General features: G+C 38.7%; 1 protein-coding gene across 1 annotated transcript in view; it reads left to right on the top strand.

Annotated features, from left to right (window-relative positions):
* Positions 1 to 15,033, top strand: part of SMARCA2 (SWI/SNF related, matrix associated, actin dependent regulator of chromatin, subfamily a, member 2) — a 109,941-nt gene that overhangs the window by 66,829 nt on the left and 28,079 nt on the right. The window contains exons 23-28 of the mRNA XM_015826093.2: positions 494 to 540; positions 3,231 to 3,397; positions 5,873 to 6,036; positions 8,770 to 8,997; positions 11,543 to 11,620; positions 14,502 to 14,720. Of these exons, the coding sequence (XP_015681579.1) occupies positions 494 to 540; positions 3,231 to 3,397; positions 5,873 to 6,036; positions 8,770 to 8,997; positions 11,543 to 11,620; positions 14,502 to 14,720 (903 nt within the window). The remainder of the gene's footprint in view (positions 1 to 493; positions 541 to 3,230; positions 3,398 to 5,872; positions 6,037 to 8,769; positions 8,998 to 11,542; positions 11,621 to 14,501; positions 14,721 to 15,033) is intronic.

Here is a 15,033-nt window from a genome sequence, read left to right as displayed (position 1 = left end):
TTAACAATTGCATGTAGCTTGCCAGCTAATTCATGTAATTTAAGTATGCCTTTACACTTCTTAAGAAAAATATAACTTCTGAAGTCCATTGTTTTAAATAACATTGGAACTAGAAAGCTGAATTTATGCATTTTAAGCGATTCATCTCTAGAGCTGTGCAAAGCATTCAAATGGCATTTCTCAATGTGAGAAATAAGTACGAGTACTCTGTTCATTTCATTTCAGAAGCTGGGGTTTTTTTGCAGCTGATGTGGCTGCTTTGTAAGTTGATTCCCATTGTCCCTGTGTGTTTAAGTACTTCCCTTTGATTTACTGTCCATGTTTTTTTGGTCAGGTATCAAAAGTGGAGGCCTAGAACAGGATGTGGCTGTTTCAATTATTGGAAGAGAGATATTTTGTACATGGTCCTATGCATTGTAAAGCATTTCTTCTGATGGATTTTAGAGATCTTTAATATGAAAAAGCTAAATGTTTCATTATTATCATTTTGCAGGAATCCTTTGCTGAACATTTGGGTTATTCGAGTGGTGTTATCAATGGGTAATTATTGTCACTTTGTACTTATTTATGGCCAATTTATTAATAGATGGGATTATTTCAGATTAAAACATAACCATTCAAAAATACGTTGGCACAAAAATCAGAATAAGACCTGATCTAGGCATGATAAAACACTTCTAAAGCACCAAATTAATATTATATTGATAAAAGAAATTGAGTTAAGAGGGGCAGACATATAAATCTTTAAATAAATAAATGAATAAAATAAGTACAATTAATAAACTGTATATTTTTAAGTGTCAGATAAATCCCAGGATTATTGCATTATTTATTGATGTTATAATTAGAGATCAAAGAAGCATATATATTAAAAAAAGTTATGCTATAAGACAAAAGTAAAATGCAAATCAGCTTAAAGGAAAACAAGTTATTAAAACTCTTAGCCAATTAAATGTTTAGAAGCAACAGTAATAGCAACAAAGCATCTCTTCTGGAGATATTGGATGATCTATCAGTTAAGTGGAGGCAAATCCCAATTTTGCATGGCTGCATGTTAGAACCCTATTATATTCCCTTAATTTCCAGTGGAGACATATGTTTCACCCTTTTCCCTGAAAGTAAGAAAAGCTTTAATTGAAGGCACTGATTGACTGTTTCTGACTTTAAACACTAAAAACCGTTTACAGCAATTAACATCACAAATTAAAAAACAAAAAAATGAAATAATACAAATAAAATCAAGAGAAGCTTAAAATCGGTATCATTAAAATCAAAATGCTATTCAATTCACATTTCAAAGCTGGATGGAAGAGATGGATTTTCACTCATTTCCTAAATTGTAACCTACACCCTAGGGAGTACATTCCATAGTCTAGGGCAGGGCTTTTCAACCAGTGGTACGGGTACCACCTGTAGTACATTGGCACCTGGCAGGTGGTATGCGACTATCCTAGAAAAGTAGTAGGGGAGGGGAATAAGCTGAACCGGTGGCAGCACCGCACAAGCCTGAGCGAGAGATGGCTGGAGATGCAGGGCTGTCAGGGCTCAGTGGAAGTGCCAGGATCAGTGCCGCTTTCCAGCTGATCGGCGCTTCTTCAGGACTGTCAGGGCTCAGCGGAAGCGCCAGGATCAGTGCCAGGCTCCAGCTGGAGCTCGGCACTGATCCTGGTGCTTCTGCTGAGCCCCGAAGAAGCACCAATCAGCTGGAGAGCAGCACTGATCCTGGCACTTCCGCTGAGCCCAGAAGAAGCGCCGATCAGCTAGAATGTTGCAGTATCTCCAGGGTCTTGTGATTTACATTCAGATTCTTGGCAACTGATTCATATTAATGACGGTCACAGTGTTCCAGAGTCATGTGAAGTGACCAAAACCTGCTGCAACCACCCAGCAGACGGGGGGAATAAAAACCAAACACCCCCCACCCCACCCCCACTGCCAATCCTCAACAGAAATGCTCACAACAATGAAAACCTCGGACAGGAGGAAGAGCGCCGCTGGGCGGGCGGGCAGGCAGGTGTCTTGCTCGGCTGTGGCTTGGGAGGCACTTTTTTCAGTGCCATTGTAACTTCGAACAGTCACTAAGCGAACTGTTGTAAGTCGAGGACTACCTGTACTTTATCACTTTTTTCCTTTTTGGGGGGGGGTGTCATCGAGTTTTTGACACCTTGCTAGGTGACTGGTAGTACTCGGATATTGCCATATCCTAAAAGTGGTACAATGGGTGAAAAGGTTGAAAAGCCCTGGTCTAGGGGTCACGTGGGAGAAGCCCTCTCCCACATGCTAGATAGAGCTTGTAGCTATGAAATATTTTCAGAAGGGTTTCTTCTGCTGACCTATGCAGATTCATAGCAGGAGGGATGATCCTGCAGTTAATTATTATGGATATGTTTACTCTGAAATATATCACTTCGGTAAAGTGAGATTAACTGCAGAGTATAAGCTTAAGTTAGTTTGTCAGGTCACACTCAAATTATACAAAGAAAATGGCCTTTTTTATATCTACAAATTTTAGAAAAAAAAGAAATAACACGTTGTGTGTAAAGTGTGTCCTCCTCAGAAAAATCCAAACTTCCGAAAGGTAATTTGTTGAAGAGGTTGAAGAAACAATCTCCTGGACACTTAGAAGCCTATGTGGATAACATACAAAATAGAAATTTCCATTCCTTCTATTTATACTGAATACTGAAGTATTTTAATATTGGAATTCTGAGGTTTTCCTCTGTTAGAAGCCCCGGACTAATTAGGTGAAAAAGACTTCCAGACAAACATGTGATTTATGGATTTGAAGATGGGAAAGGGAAGCTTAGAGAAAGAATGAAATTTTGATGTAACCTGAGAGGAGAGAGAGGATAAAATATAAATATATTTATAATTGCTGTCAAGGAAATTGAAAAGTGCTTCTTTATAATCTTTATTTTACTTTACGTTATTTTACTATCTTCTTTTTTTCATCATTATTTTTCTTTACTCTTTATTTTCTCTTATGGCTTTTATTTTGTTAAAAAAAATTGTTAATGAAAACCCTATTTTAAAAATGATTATTTTCAGACATATCTTTCCTTCTAAAACTAGTCCTTCCTCCCTCCCTCCCGGACAGTATTTAGTCTGTTTGCTTGAGCATTTTTCTTTTTCTGGATTTTGGGCTTAATTTTGGAAAATAGAGTTAATAAAGACCTACACAAATAAAAGCAATTCTTGTGTATGCTTTTTTTTTTTTTTTTTTGTCACAGAGCTGAGCTTTATCGCGCTTCCGGGAAGTTTGAGCTACTTGATCGAATTCTACCAAAGTTACGAGCCACTAATCATCGTGTGCTTCTTTTCTGTCAAATGACATCCCTTATGACTATTATGGAAGATTACTTTGCTTTTCGAAACTTTGCTTATTTGCGGCTTGATGGTAATGTCTATGATGAATCTACAGTTCATTTAAAGAGTACAATAGGAATACACCTCATTACTTAATTAATATGCTGCTAATCAGGGCTTTTTTTCTCGGCCTTGCGCCGCCTTGGCGCAAGGCCGTGGAAAAAGGCCCGGCCGGCGTGGCCTTTATCGGGGAGGGTGTGGCCTTTATCGGGGAGGGTTTAAAATGAACGTAAGGACAAGAGATTTCCCCGCCAGGATCCCAAACTACTCCCGCACCGGTCCAAACTCAAGGCGGTGGAAAAGAGCGAGAAAAAAAGCCCTGCTGCTAATAAACCAAGGTCTATTTTGTGTTATTGTAACCAAGGCTCTAAATTGTGGCTGGGAAAGCCGTGTCTAAAATTCTAGACTTTTATTACTTATTGCTATTGTCATTCAGTGATTGAGAACATTCTTTATTTCAGGGGTAGTCAACCTTGGCTCTTTTATGACTCGTGGACTTCAACTCCCAGAATTCCTGAGCCAGCTGTGCTGGCTCAGGAATTCTGGGAGTTGAAGTCCACGAGTCATAAAAGAGCCAAGGTTGACTACCCCTGCTTTATTTGCTGATATCATATTATTACGGTAATAATTACAGACCATACTGTCAGCTTTTGAAATGCCGTTTCAGCTTGTTAGCTTCCTGTAAATGATATTGAGATACTTTATAGGGATCTTACAATCGAGACTGAGGTCACAAATGCTTCAAACATTGTGTTCCTTTCATCGTTTCATTATTTTAAGGCTGTCTTTCAAAAGAATAATGTGACAGAAATCTAGAAACTCTGCTGAAGTTTTTACATTCATTTATCCAGTTCTCTAAAACACTGGTTGTATTGTCAAGTTAAAATATCCTTGATATTTCTGGTCCAGTTCAGATTCTTCTAAGTCATTTAACACTGATTAATATTTACTTTGATCGTAGGAGATGATATTCTTAACCAAATAAAAGATTGAGGGCAGAAGTTCATTAAAAAGTTTAAAGTCAATTACGCAAACTACAGGCCTTCTATGACAGAAGAGATTTTGGAGGGAGTTATGATTATATGAATATGTATAAAGATAAAGTACTATTTAATTAAATACTCTCTCTCGCTCTACTTGGTCACTGGCCGAAAGTGAAGTGTTTACTTCATTTTCCTTTCAAGAAAAAATATATATTTCTGAGAAGCGTGTTTAGCAAAACAAAACTGTTAGAAAAATAGAAATTTAACTCTTCCCTAAAAGGGAGTTAGGCAAAATGCTGACATCAGTAGTGGTAGCGGGATTATTGAACAGGAGGATTCTATCAAGTCAGCTCTTTGAGGAAAGATGTGAACTGTAAAAGCCACCTTGCCCTAGCCCAACATTATTTGACCCATCGGAGTCACTCCTGATTATAGACACTTGTAGGGAAGAGGAACAGCTGCTCCTGCGGTGTGGTTATTTTTCGGGAAAATCAGAAGTTGTATAAATAATAAAATTTACTTGAAATCACTTGGATTTGCTTCAAATAGATGTTCCACTTTCTTATGGGCAGAACATCTATATGAGAAACTGGCCTCTGCTTATGTGCAAACAACCATAAAATGTTGTGACCCACTTTTAATGTTGTTTCCCAAACTATAAGCAGAGGCAGTGCTTTTTTTGTAAAAAAAAAAAAAAGTGCCGGAACTCACACATGTCATACAACCCGCCTTGCCTACCCTACAAGGTTCCATCCCAAAAAGGTGCCGGAACTCCGTTCTGGGCGTTCTATGACAAAAAAAGCCCTGAGCAGAGGTGACATACAAATGGCTGAAAGTAAGTATGTAAATAAATAAATAAGCAAGCCACTTTTGAGAACTTGTTCTTGGGAGGTGGTTATCAATAATCAAGACATAAATAATCCCAGAATCAACACTATCAAATGCTTTTAATATCCAATCTTTCATTCATGGACTTATAGCACCATCCCTACTGCTCTTTCCTCCTCCTCCTTTTCCTCTAAAGAACATTGTAAAATATGTTTGACTGGGAAAGTGATTGGTCCAAAGTCACCGAAGTTTTTAAGGCTGAAAGTAGACTGGACCCTGGCACTCTTCATTCCCAGACCATCATTTTAACCACTACTTCAGACTAGCTTTCAAATATAATGGCTTAGAAATGCATTTCACTCATTTTATCTTCACGTAATTGGTTAACAAATTCATTAGAGTCAGTTTCTTCACCAAGAACAATGGCAATTCTTCAGTTAAGATGCCAACAATCTTAAAAAATAGTTGTTCCTGAAGCTTTATCCAAGCAAAGCACAAGTAGAGAACTATTGATTAGTACATTCAAAAAACATAAATTCTCATCTCTAAATTCATTCTGCATTGAAAAGAGCAGTATACCTAAATCCTGGGATCGATATTGCAGATGTTTGAAAGCCTGGGATAATGAGCAGATATTTGCAGGCTAGGAACCTTCTGAATTCTTTGTTAATTTGCTTTTTTTTTTTTTTTTTTAGGAACAACAAAGTCAGAAGATCGAGCAACTCTGCTGAAGAAATTCAATGAACCTAATTCCCAATACTTCATTTTTCTGCTGAGCACAAGAGCAGGAGGTCTGGGTTTGAACCTTCAGGCAGCTGATACTGTTATCATTTTTGACAGTGATTGGAATCCACACCAGGTAATTTATGACTCATTGTTCTTCTGTGGTGTTTTAAATCATCTATATAAATAAAAATGTAAATGTTCGTTTATTCAAAATCTTAAATCTCCGAAAGTTCTTCACCGATTGCTTTGAAATTTTGACACAACGTTGCATTCGAATACGTGCATGTTTTTATATACCTACTATTATATAGATGTCATACCTGTGACAGGTAAAAACATGCTCTTTAAAGCATAAAACATGCTTTAATGAGCAATGTCGTAGAAGCAACAATCTTGACAGGACCTTTCAAAGGTGAAGATGTCCTTATTCCTCGCATTCCTATGATTCCAACGGATATGCCATTTCAATTTAAGAGATTGCAATTCCCAATTCGATTGGCGTTTGCAATCACCATCAACAAAGCTCAGGGCCAATCTTTAGAATTGTGCGGTTTAGATCTAGACACGGATTGCTTCTCACATGGACAATTATATGTTGCGTGTTCTAGAGTCGGCAAACCAGACAATTTCTATATCTGCACAGACAATGGAACAACAAAAAATATTGTATACCTACAAGCATTGTGAAATTAAACATATTACAAACGTGCGCTTTCTCTTTTCTTTCTTTTCCATTTAACCAGACTGAGCCACAGCAACGCGTGGCCGGGTACAGCTAGTTAATAATAAAACAAAGCTTTTTGTGAATAACAACATGTTAAAGTACATCAAAGATGCTGAAGCATTTCTCCCCCCCCCCAACTAAGTTTTTCTGGATTCATCCCCTTTGTTTTGTTTTCCCCCCAGCTACTATCAATTTGGCTGTGGGTTGTAAAAGAAAGTTTACTATTGTTCCCACCACTTAGGATACACCATTTGTAGGGGCTCTGTGGTAAAGCCTTCCCAGTGATGGATTTTCTCCTTTGGAACAGTCTATACCCAAATAGATGGACCCCTCCTGCTCTATTACATTTTTGAAGGGCTGTGGAAAGACTGAAAATTGGTTATTTAGACTACGGGTAGTGCCCAATTTAAGACCATTTTTTAATTATGACTGAATTCTGACCGCCCTAGTCCGTCACACGATGGTCACATGATCACAATCTGGGTGCTTGGCAACCAGCTCACATGATTGGTTGCAGTGTCCTGTGATCATGTGACCACCATTTCCCTACCACTTCCCCCGAAAGTCAGTTCTTGCTGTGCCTCCCTCACACCTTTGCTGTCCCTCTCGCGCAGCAGTCCTCTTGTGCACTTTCCCACCTTGCAGCAGCCTCTTACCTGCCTGCTAGTCTGCCTGGCTTGGTTATGGGAATCTGGCAGGAAATTGTCTCATCTAAGAACCGTGGGATTGGTTAATGACTGCAACCTGTGGCAAATAAAGAATAAATAAATAACCGGGACTGCAGGCATTGATGTCACTAAGTAATGCAGTCATGTTTACTATTGCCTCATCTAGTGATGGAAAATCTTGTCCTAGTCGCTGTCATAAGTCACGGACTATCTATACTGCAATTTGTTACAGGTGGATTTTATAAATTTTAATCCTATTTTTATAAATATTAAGCCAGGCTTGAGACTAAGTACCCACAAGTTAGCCAATGAAAAGCTTCATTTGTCTGTCTGATCACATAAAATGTCATATTGCTTCATCTTTGGCTTTTCCTCCAAAAATCGGAGATGAAAGAATTATTCAAAGGAAAGCAACCTGATATTATTATTATTGTTCTAAACAGTCTGCCCAGGCCATCAACGATGCCGTAGATTTTTTGTTTTAAAATGCTTTATTTAAAAATATCTTAATTTTTCCTGTTTATTTATGATATTTATTTAATAAATAGTCTTGACTGAAATACCTAAAAATGCTATGCAAATTACAATATTAATGTAAACTATTGTGTAACGCTGTATAATCAGGCATATATGTAACAAATCAAAAGTAGTGAGAAAGAATGAGCTAAATGCTTTCATTTTTATTAATGATATACTCAACATCAAATTTTTTTCAAACTGGTGGGAAAGCAGAACATTCTGATAGCAAGGGAATGGAAGTTATGAAGAAGACGTGCAAATTCAGTATCTGAGTAACTTATATTTTAAGTTCTTACAATAACCATGGATTGGGATGCCCCACTGGCAAACGATATACTAGTCCAATGGTTCTCTAATTTTAATTAGAATTAATTTATGGTTAATGCACCATAGATTGATGATTGGTGTATTTTAGAGCTTATCTATGTATATTATTCACATCAAAAAAAGATATCGTAACTTTTGTTTATGGTATTTTTAAATATATATATATATATATATGAATGCTTTTTTTTTTTTCCTGGCTGATGAAAAACCTAATAAGGTTAGAAATAGCTATCCCAGTACTCCCTTAATTCTTTGTTAGCAATCCAATCATCAATCTATGGTGCATTAACCATAAATTAATTCTAATTAAAATTAGAGAACCATTGGAAACCGGTCATGATAGAAGAACATTCAAGTAACCGCATCACAATCTGATTGTGTGATTTAAGCTGGCAGTTGGGAGATGTTGGTATAGAAAGTCACTCATCTTGCTTTAAATCATTGTATTATGGATCCAGGAATTCATTAATTGGAGCTTTGAAGGGGTTAATGTGTAAGAAGGGTCTATATTTAGGAATACAGATTATAGCCTACAGTGCTTTTCTAAATGTAAATGATGATGTTTTGCTTTGCCCAGTTGCTCCAATGTTAGAAGTCCAACATAGTCTACCAAACGTATTTTCCACAGGACTTGCAGGCACAAGACAGAGCTCATCGAATTGGACAGCAGAACGAAGTTCGAGTCTTGCGATTGTGCACAGTGAACACTGTCGAGGAGAAAATCTTGGCAGCTGCGAAGTATAAACTGAATGTGGATCAGAAGGTTATTCAGGCTGGCATGTTTGATCAAAAATCTTCAAGCCATGAGCGAAGAGCTTTTCTCCAAGCCATATTGGAACATGAAGAAGAAAATGAGGTATTATACAAACGCCTCTGTTAAAAATAGATGTGCATTGCATTCTTACTCTTCCCAATTCCAGTATCCCTGCACTTATTTGCTTAGTTCCTGATTCATGCTCTAGTTCAGCGGTTCGCAACCTATGGGTCGCGACCCCATTTGGGGTCGATCGACCATTTCACGGGGGTCGCCAAGCAAGGCTGTCCGCCATTTTTTTCCCCTTTTCCGGCGGGTGCCTTACCTCCCTTGAGCTGGGCCAGCTGGTGGTTGGCCTGCTCCGTCTCTGCCGCTTGCCAGCTACACCTCGGCCGGCGCAGGGGGCGGAACCACGCATGCGCGGCGCTCCTGGGCAGGGAAAGTCCTCGACTTACGACCGGTTGGGTAGTCCTCGACTTACGACTGGTTTAGTCCTCGACTTACGACTGGTTTAGTCCTCGACTTATGACCGGTTTAGTCCTCGACTTACGACCGGTTGGGGGTCGCGGCATTAAAAAGGTTGAGAACCACTGCTCTAGTTCGTAAGAGAACATTGAATCATGCCCTGACCATTAATCTTAGCCAGAGACGAAGGAACATAATTAGTTCCACCAGAAGTGGAATAGAAGTGAGGCTTTGCCAATAGAAACAGTAGGGGTGGACTCTGGCAGTAGCCCCAGACCCCTATAAACCCACACATGGCTGCTAGAGTGCAGGAAAATCCAAGGCTTGTTAAGCCACACTACTGTAGAAAGACTGGTAGAAAGTGGCTAAGCCTACTGGAAATTGTTCGGCAGTTGTAAGAGCTAGAAGCTGAACTGTATCTTTTGGAAAAGGGAGCAGGCCATTCCGCAGGGCTCCTTTTACTCACCTTAAAAGCTTATAGCAAGGTTTCATGGTTAAGAAACTGAATAATGTACGTCTTCTGATTAAACAGAAGGCATTATCAAATTGGGTCTTCTAAATTGAAGTGTTTTTAATCAAAGGATTCAGGGGATCGACATAAAATAAATTAAGCATGGTATTTTGCAGTATATTCTGATACAACTCAGGAGTTATTCTGCCTCATTTTATATATCGTTCTTCTATGTGCCCTTGGTGTGGAATCATGGCTTGCTTCTTGGGAGAGAAATTGAGGTTCCCTAGGGAATACAAAATGGTGATAAAAGAAAATCAAACAACCTCTGTTGTTAACACTGCTGTTCAGAAAAGGCTATGATTTGAAGGATCAGGTTAAGCATCCAGGTTTATGGATATATATTGTATTATTTTGTACTAAACAGTTCAGAAGTTGGATGTTTAGTACTTCACTAGAGCTGCGATAACCACGCATGCTGCAAGAATCTGGATGACCCCTAGAAGGCAGAAAAATATTAAACTTTGTGGTGTTATTTGGCTGCCCTCTGATGGTCACATATATTTTTGCAATCCAGGTATGATTGCTCTAACTTTAACCATAGAAACTGGGGAAAGAGATGTGTGAAATCTAATTAATGGATTATAAAAATGGCACGTTTGGAACATAGATATGTCATTTCTTAAGAGAATCACTGGTTAAAGGTCATGAGGTTTATTTGAGGTATGAGTTGAGTATTCTTGTTACAACAGTTTTGTAGCTGTAAATAAAAATGCAGTCAAAAGACATTGACTGAATTGAAGCTGCATCAAACACTTAAAATATTGGCCATTTGTGATGTAAAACAAAGAAGTAGCGCTCGCTTAACATTCAGAGTTGCAGCAGTGCTGAACGAATGGTATTTATGATGGGTCCTTGAAGTTCTGACCATCTAGGCACACCTGTGGTCACGATTTGGCAACCAGCTCCCATTTAGAATGATTGCAGCATCCCATAGTCAAGTGATTGACATTTGCAACCCTCCCTGCTGGCTTATCACAGGTCAATGGGGAAGGCAGCAGGAAAGTTGCAAATCTGATAAGTCCCACCACCACCTGGGCTTTTTTCTCAGCATGGCCTCCTTCCCTCAGCCTCCCTGTGCTCAGACTTATCCGTGCCCTCCTTCCTGCACTCACATGTACCCGCTCCTTCAGACATGCACCCACTCCTTCCAACTCCAGCCTGTGCCCAGTCTCTGTATCCCATCCATACGCCTGCAACATCCTCATGCTCCTTATGTGGTTCTCTGGCTACATCCCAGTTAATGACCTATGTATTTTGGAGTTAACCACAGCAGTCACATGATGTTGCCCTTTATGACTACATCACTTAGCAAGAGCAACTCCAGTCCCAATTGCTATTGTAACCTGAGGACTACCTATATATATGCACATGCTTATATTCTCTAATATGGCAGACTCTCTCTAATGGGTTTTTCTAACAGAGGGACAGTTTGGTGTAATGGTTAAGGCATCAGACTAGTAAAGTGGGAGACTGTGAGTTCTAGTCCCGTCTTAGGCACAAAACCAGCTGGATGACCATGGGTCACTTTCTCTCAAACATAGGAAGGAGGACAATGGCAAACCACTTCTGCAAACCTTTGCCAAGAAAACTGCGCAGGCGGTTTCTGAGAATCAGACATAATTGAATGAAAGAAAGAAAAATTGTAAACGTTTTTGTTTCCATCTTTAGGAAGAAGATGAAGTTCCTGATGATGAGACTCTGAATCAAATGATTGCACGAAATGAAGAGGAATTTGAACTTTTCATGGTAGTGATGCATGTTTCTAATTGTTGGTAGAATTGTTGCCTTGATAACTTTTATAGCTCACTTTTTAGCCTAGGGATGAATTCATTAAGGCAGAACATTGTGAAATCCCTAACACTTAGGAATGTATGAAATAAAAGGACACTCTAACAAATTGCATCTTTATGACTTTTCTAAGATATCCATTTCCATAATCAAACTTTATAACTGCTGCGTTATGTTAAATAATAAGTGTGGATGCAATTTCTAGCATTTCAACACAGAATAGACTGAAACATCATTTAACTAGCAAAATTATAATTCATCCATCTGTGAATTTTGGAGCTATACATTAACCAAGTTGAAAAGAAACAAATGAATAGATCGTGCTATTTTTCAATATGTATCAGTCAGCATAAATTAAATTACTAATTGTTTTATGTATTTCTACAAAATCTGACTGAAATGCAACATTTATTGGATTAAAAACACTAATATCTCTATTAGATTAATAACTAGTCTTGAAATGCATTTCTCTGTGTGTGCCACAAGAGGCTGCTGTGATACTTGCTGCTAATCCAAGTGGTCCCTCTTCTTCACCTGTTCTGTTTGTTGACTGCCTTTTAGTCTTTCTCATAGATCTTAGTGACAGATCTTGATCCGAGGAAATGAAAGCAAGAGGTAGCAACAGTAGAGAAACTATAGACTCCTTTGAAGAGTGTTTGTTATCTATTTACTTTTTTGTTTACTAAATTTATCATAGCACTATTAAAAACATGCAGACTAAAAGAACGTTCCAACATAATAATAACATTGACAGTAATAAAATACTTTTAAAAATGAAGGCCCTATATCAGTGGTGGCGAACCTATGGCACGGGTGCCAGAGGTGGCACTCGGAGCCCTCTCTGTAGGCACACGTGCCGTTGCCCCAGCCTTGCCTCCCCCCGCGACTCCCTCCTCTCCAGCAGCCCCCCTGAAGGAGAGTCACCCCCGAGCATGGCCCACACAGAGCAGCGCAGCCAAGAACATAGCAACCAGGCAGCGTAGACAAGACTCTGCCCTTACGCCCCATCATGCAGTTGATGCTGCAGGGCGCAGGCAGAGGGTGTGGCTGCCATAGTGCTGCTGGGCTGCCTGGGCAATCTGCGGCGGGCCTGGAGGCGGTGAGTGGTCCTGTGGGCAGGTGGGGCGGGGGTTGGGCAGAGTGGGGGCGGGGCAGGGGGTGGAGTGGGGGCAGGGCCAGTTTTTGGGCACTCGGTCTCTAAAAGGTTCGCCATCACTTCCCTATATGATTAGAGACCTAATGTTTATGGATTTTTTATTAGTTATAAATACAGGAAATATTTTAAGACTGATAGATTAGTCAGAAGTCAAGAACATACTTTTAGGGTTAATTAAAAATGGACTTGGGATGTATATAGAAGCCTGTATAGCCTAATAATATCAGCCTATAACCATACAGGGAGTTTTGGCCCATTTTCACATTAAGTTACAGTTAGTTAGTCTTCTTTTTCCACAAAATTATTCGAGATACCTTCCTCTTTCATGTGTCCTACTGTGAACTCTTATAATCATATAACATCTCCCTCCCCAAGTCCCCTCTATTTTCTTTTAAAAGGCCAGTATTAAGGTAGAAAGGAGAAAATGAATTGGATACAATTTTAGGATACCAATATGATCCCAGTGCACTGATCCTTGCACACACATGGGTTAAAAAGTCTTATCTTTAATAGAACAAAAGTAATATGTGTAATATTACCATAGTGTTTTGAATAAATACTTTTCCTTGAAATAAAAGAGTCTCTCACCTTCATTATTAATGAAAATGTCAAGCTATAATTGATCTATGTCATAGGCTGGGTGATTGATATTACTCTCAAACATTTCAGGAATGGATGTAATTAAAAACATTTAAAGCTAAGCTCATCATTTGTCGTATTGCTATAGAAATGTCAGTAGAAGAATAACATTCTGTAATTTACATCTTATGGCAATGACACTCATTAAGAGTTTGTGTGCAGTGTGGTCTCTGTGCTGGTTATTTTGCTGATTAAAAGTAATTGAGTCAAAATTCTCTGTAAAATATGCTGCAGGAAGTACACAAGGACTTGAAAGTATAATTCCATTGTCTAGGCTGAAATTCTGTGACTATAATTATTTCACAATGGTTAGAATAGAATATATCCATATGATTTTTCATATTGTGTTCTGGTAGTTAGTATGTAACACTAATTTGAGCATAGGCAGAAATGTGTGCACACAAAATCCCTCTGCCTTGCACCTAACTGGAAGAACAGAATTCCCAATTTTCATTTATTGCCAAATTGGGCATCAGCTAAATTGATGAATCAGAAAAAGGAAAGCTAAGAAATACAGTTGGTGTACTACAGTACTAAATTGTAGCCTAATTTACTTGGAATTTATAGAAGTTATAGAACTGCTGGCTGAAAAGCTCGGTATTGTGACACTTGGCGATAGCAAAAGCTGTAGTAGCCCTTAGTTTTGATATTACTTCAAAAAAAGATTATTGTGGAAGAACTGATACTTAAAACTATTAATATATACAAATAAGTAAATTTGTTGTTGGAGGGTCTTTGTATTTCCGCAAACTTTATTTCTCAGACATGCTGATAACTCCCTCTTGTTTCTTGGTGATTCCATTTTGGCTAAAATCCAGTATTAGAATAGCTGGTGTACATATAGCTTACTATACTTAATATATGCTTCTAAGAGTGGATGTTTAATTGGATTTCCTGTTCAGCAAATATTTCTAGTTCATGGTATTGCAGAAATCAGGTTTGTCATGGCAGATAATTTTATTGAGAAAATAAAAAGCCAGTACATTCTGCAAGCATTCGTTTTGCTATCCCCTTTCTTAAATATCATATTTATTACATCTGCAGCGAATGGACTTGGATAGGCGCAGGGAGGATGCTCGAAATCCAAAACGCAAACCGCGCTTGATGGAGGAAGACGAGTTGCCATCTTGGATCATCAAAGACGATGCTGAAGTTGAAAGGCTTACGTGTGAAGAGGAGGAGGAAAAAATATTTGGGAGAGGGTCCCGTCAACGTAGGGATGTGGACTACAGTGACGCTTTGACAGAGAAACAGTGGTTAAGGGTACGTAAAACTTATTCTTTTCAGTATTAATTATAAGATACAAGAATACAAACTGAAGAATAAAGTGAAATTGCCCTTTGGGGTGAACAAGTAATTGGGGGTATCTCCCTACCAGGTACTATTAAAATTGTTGACCTTTGAGGTTTTGAGTTTAATGGTAGAAACTTGCTCATCTAACTTTAAATTGAGTGGAACTTTACATTGAGTGGTGTTGAAGAACTGTACAGGATGATTGAGAAGGAGACATTTGAGCTGATGGAGTACGAGTTTACCTTTACTTTTTAACATACTCATTCTGTTAGGGACTTTGCCC

The sequence above is a fragment of the Protobothrops mucrosquamatus genome, unplaced genomic scaffold (genome assembly GCF_001527695.2).
Source record: "Protobothrops mucrosquamatus isolate PMUCROS unplaced genomic scaffold, P.Mucros_1.0 scaffold_205, whole genome shotgun sequence".
In the NCBI taxonomy this organism is placed as follows: domain Eukaryota; kingdom Metazoa; phylum Chordata; class Lepidosauria; order Squamata; family Viperidae; genus Protobothrops; species Protobothrops mucrosquamatus.
The sequence above is the reverse complement of the archived record's forward strand: the minus strand, read 5'-3'. Positions and strand labels throughout refer to the sequence as shown.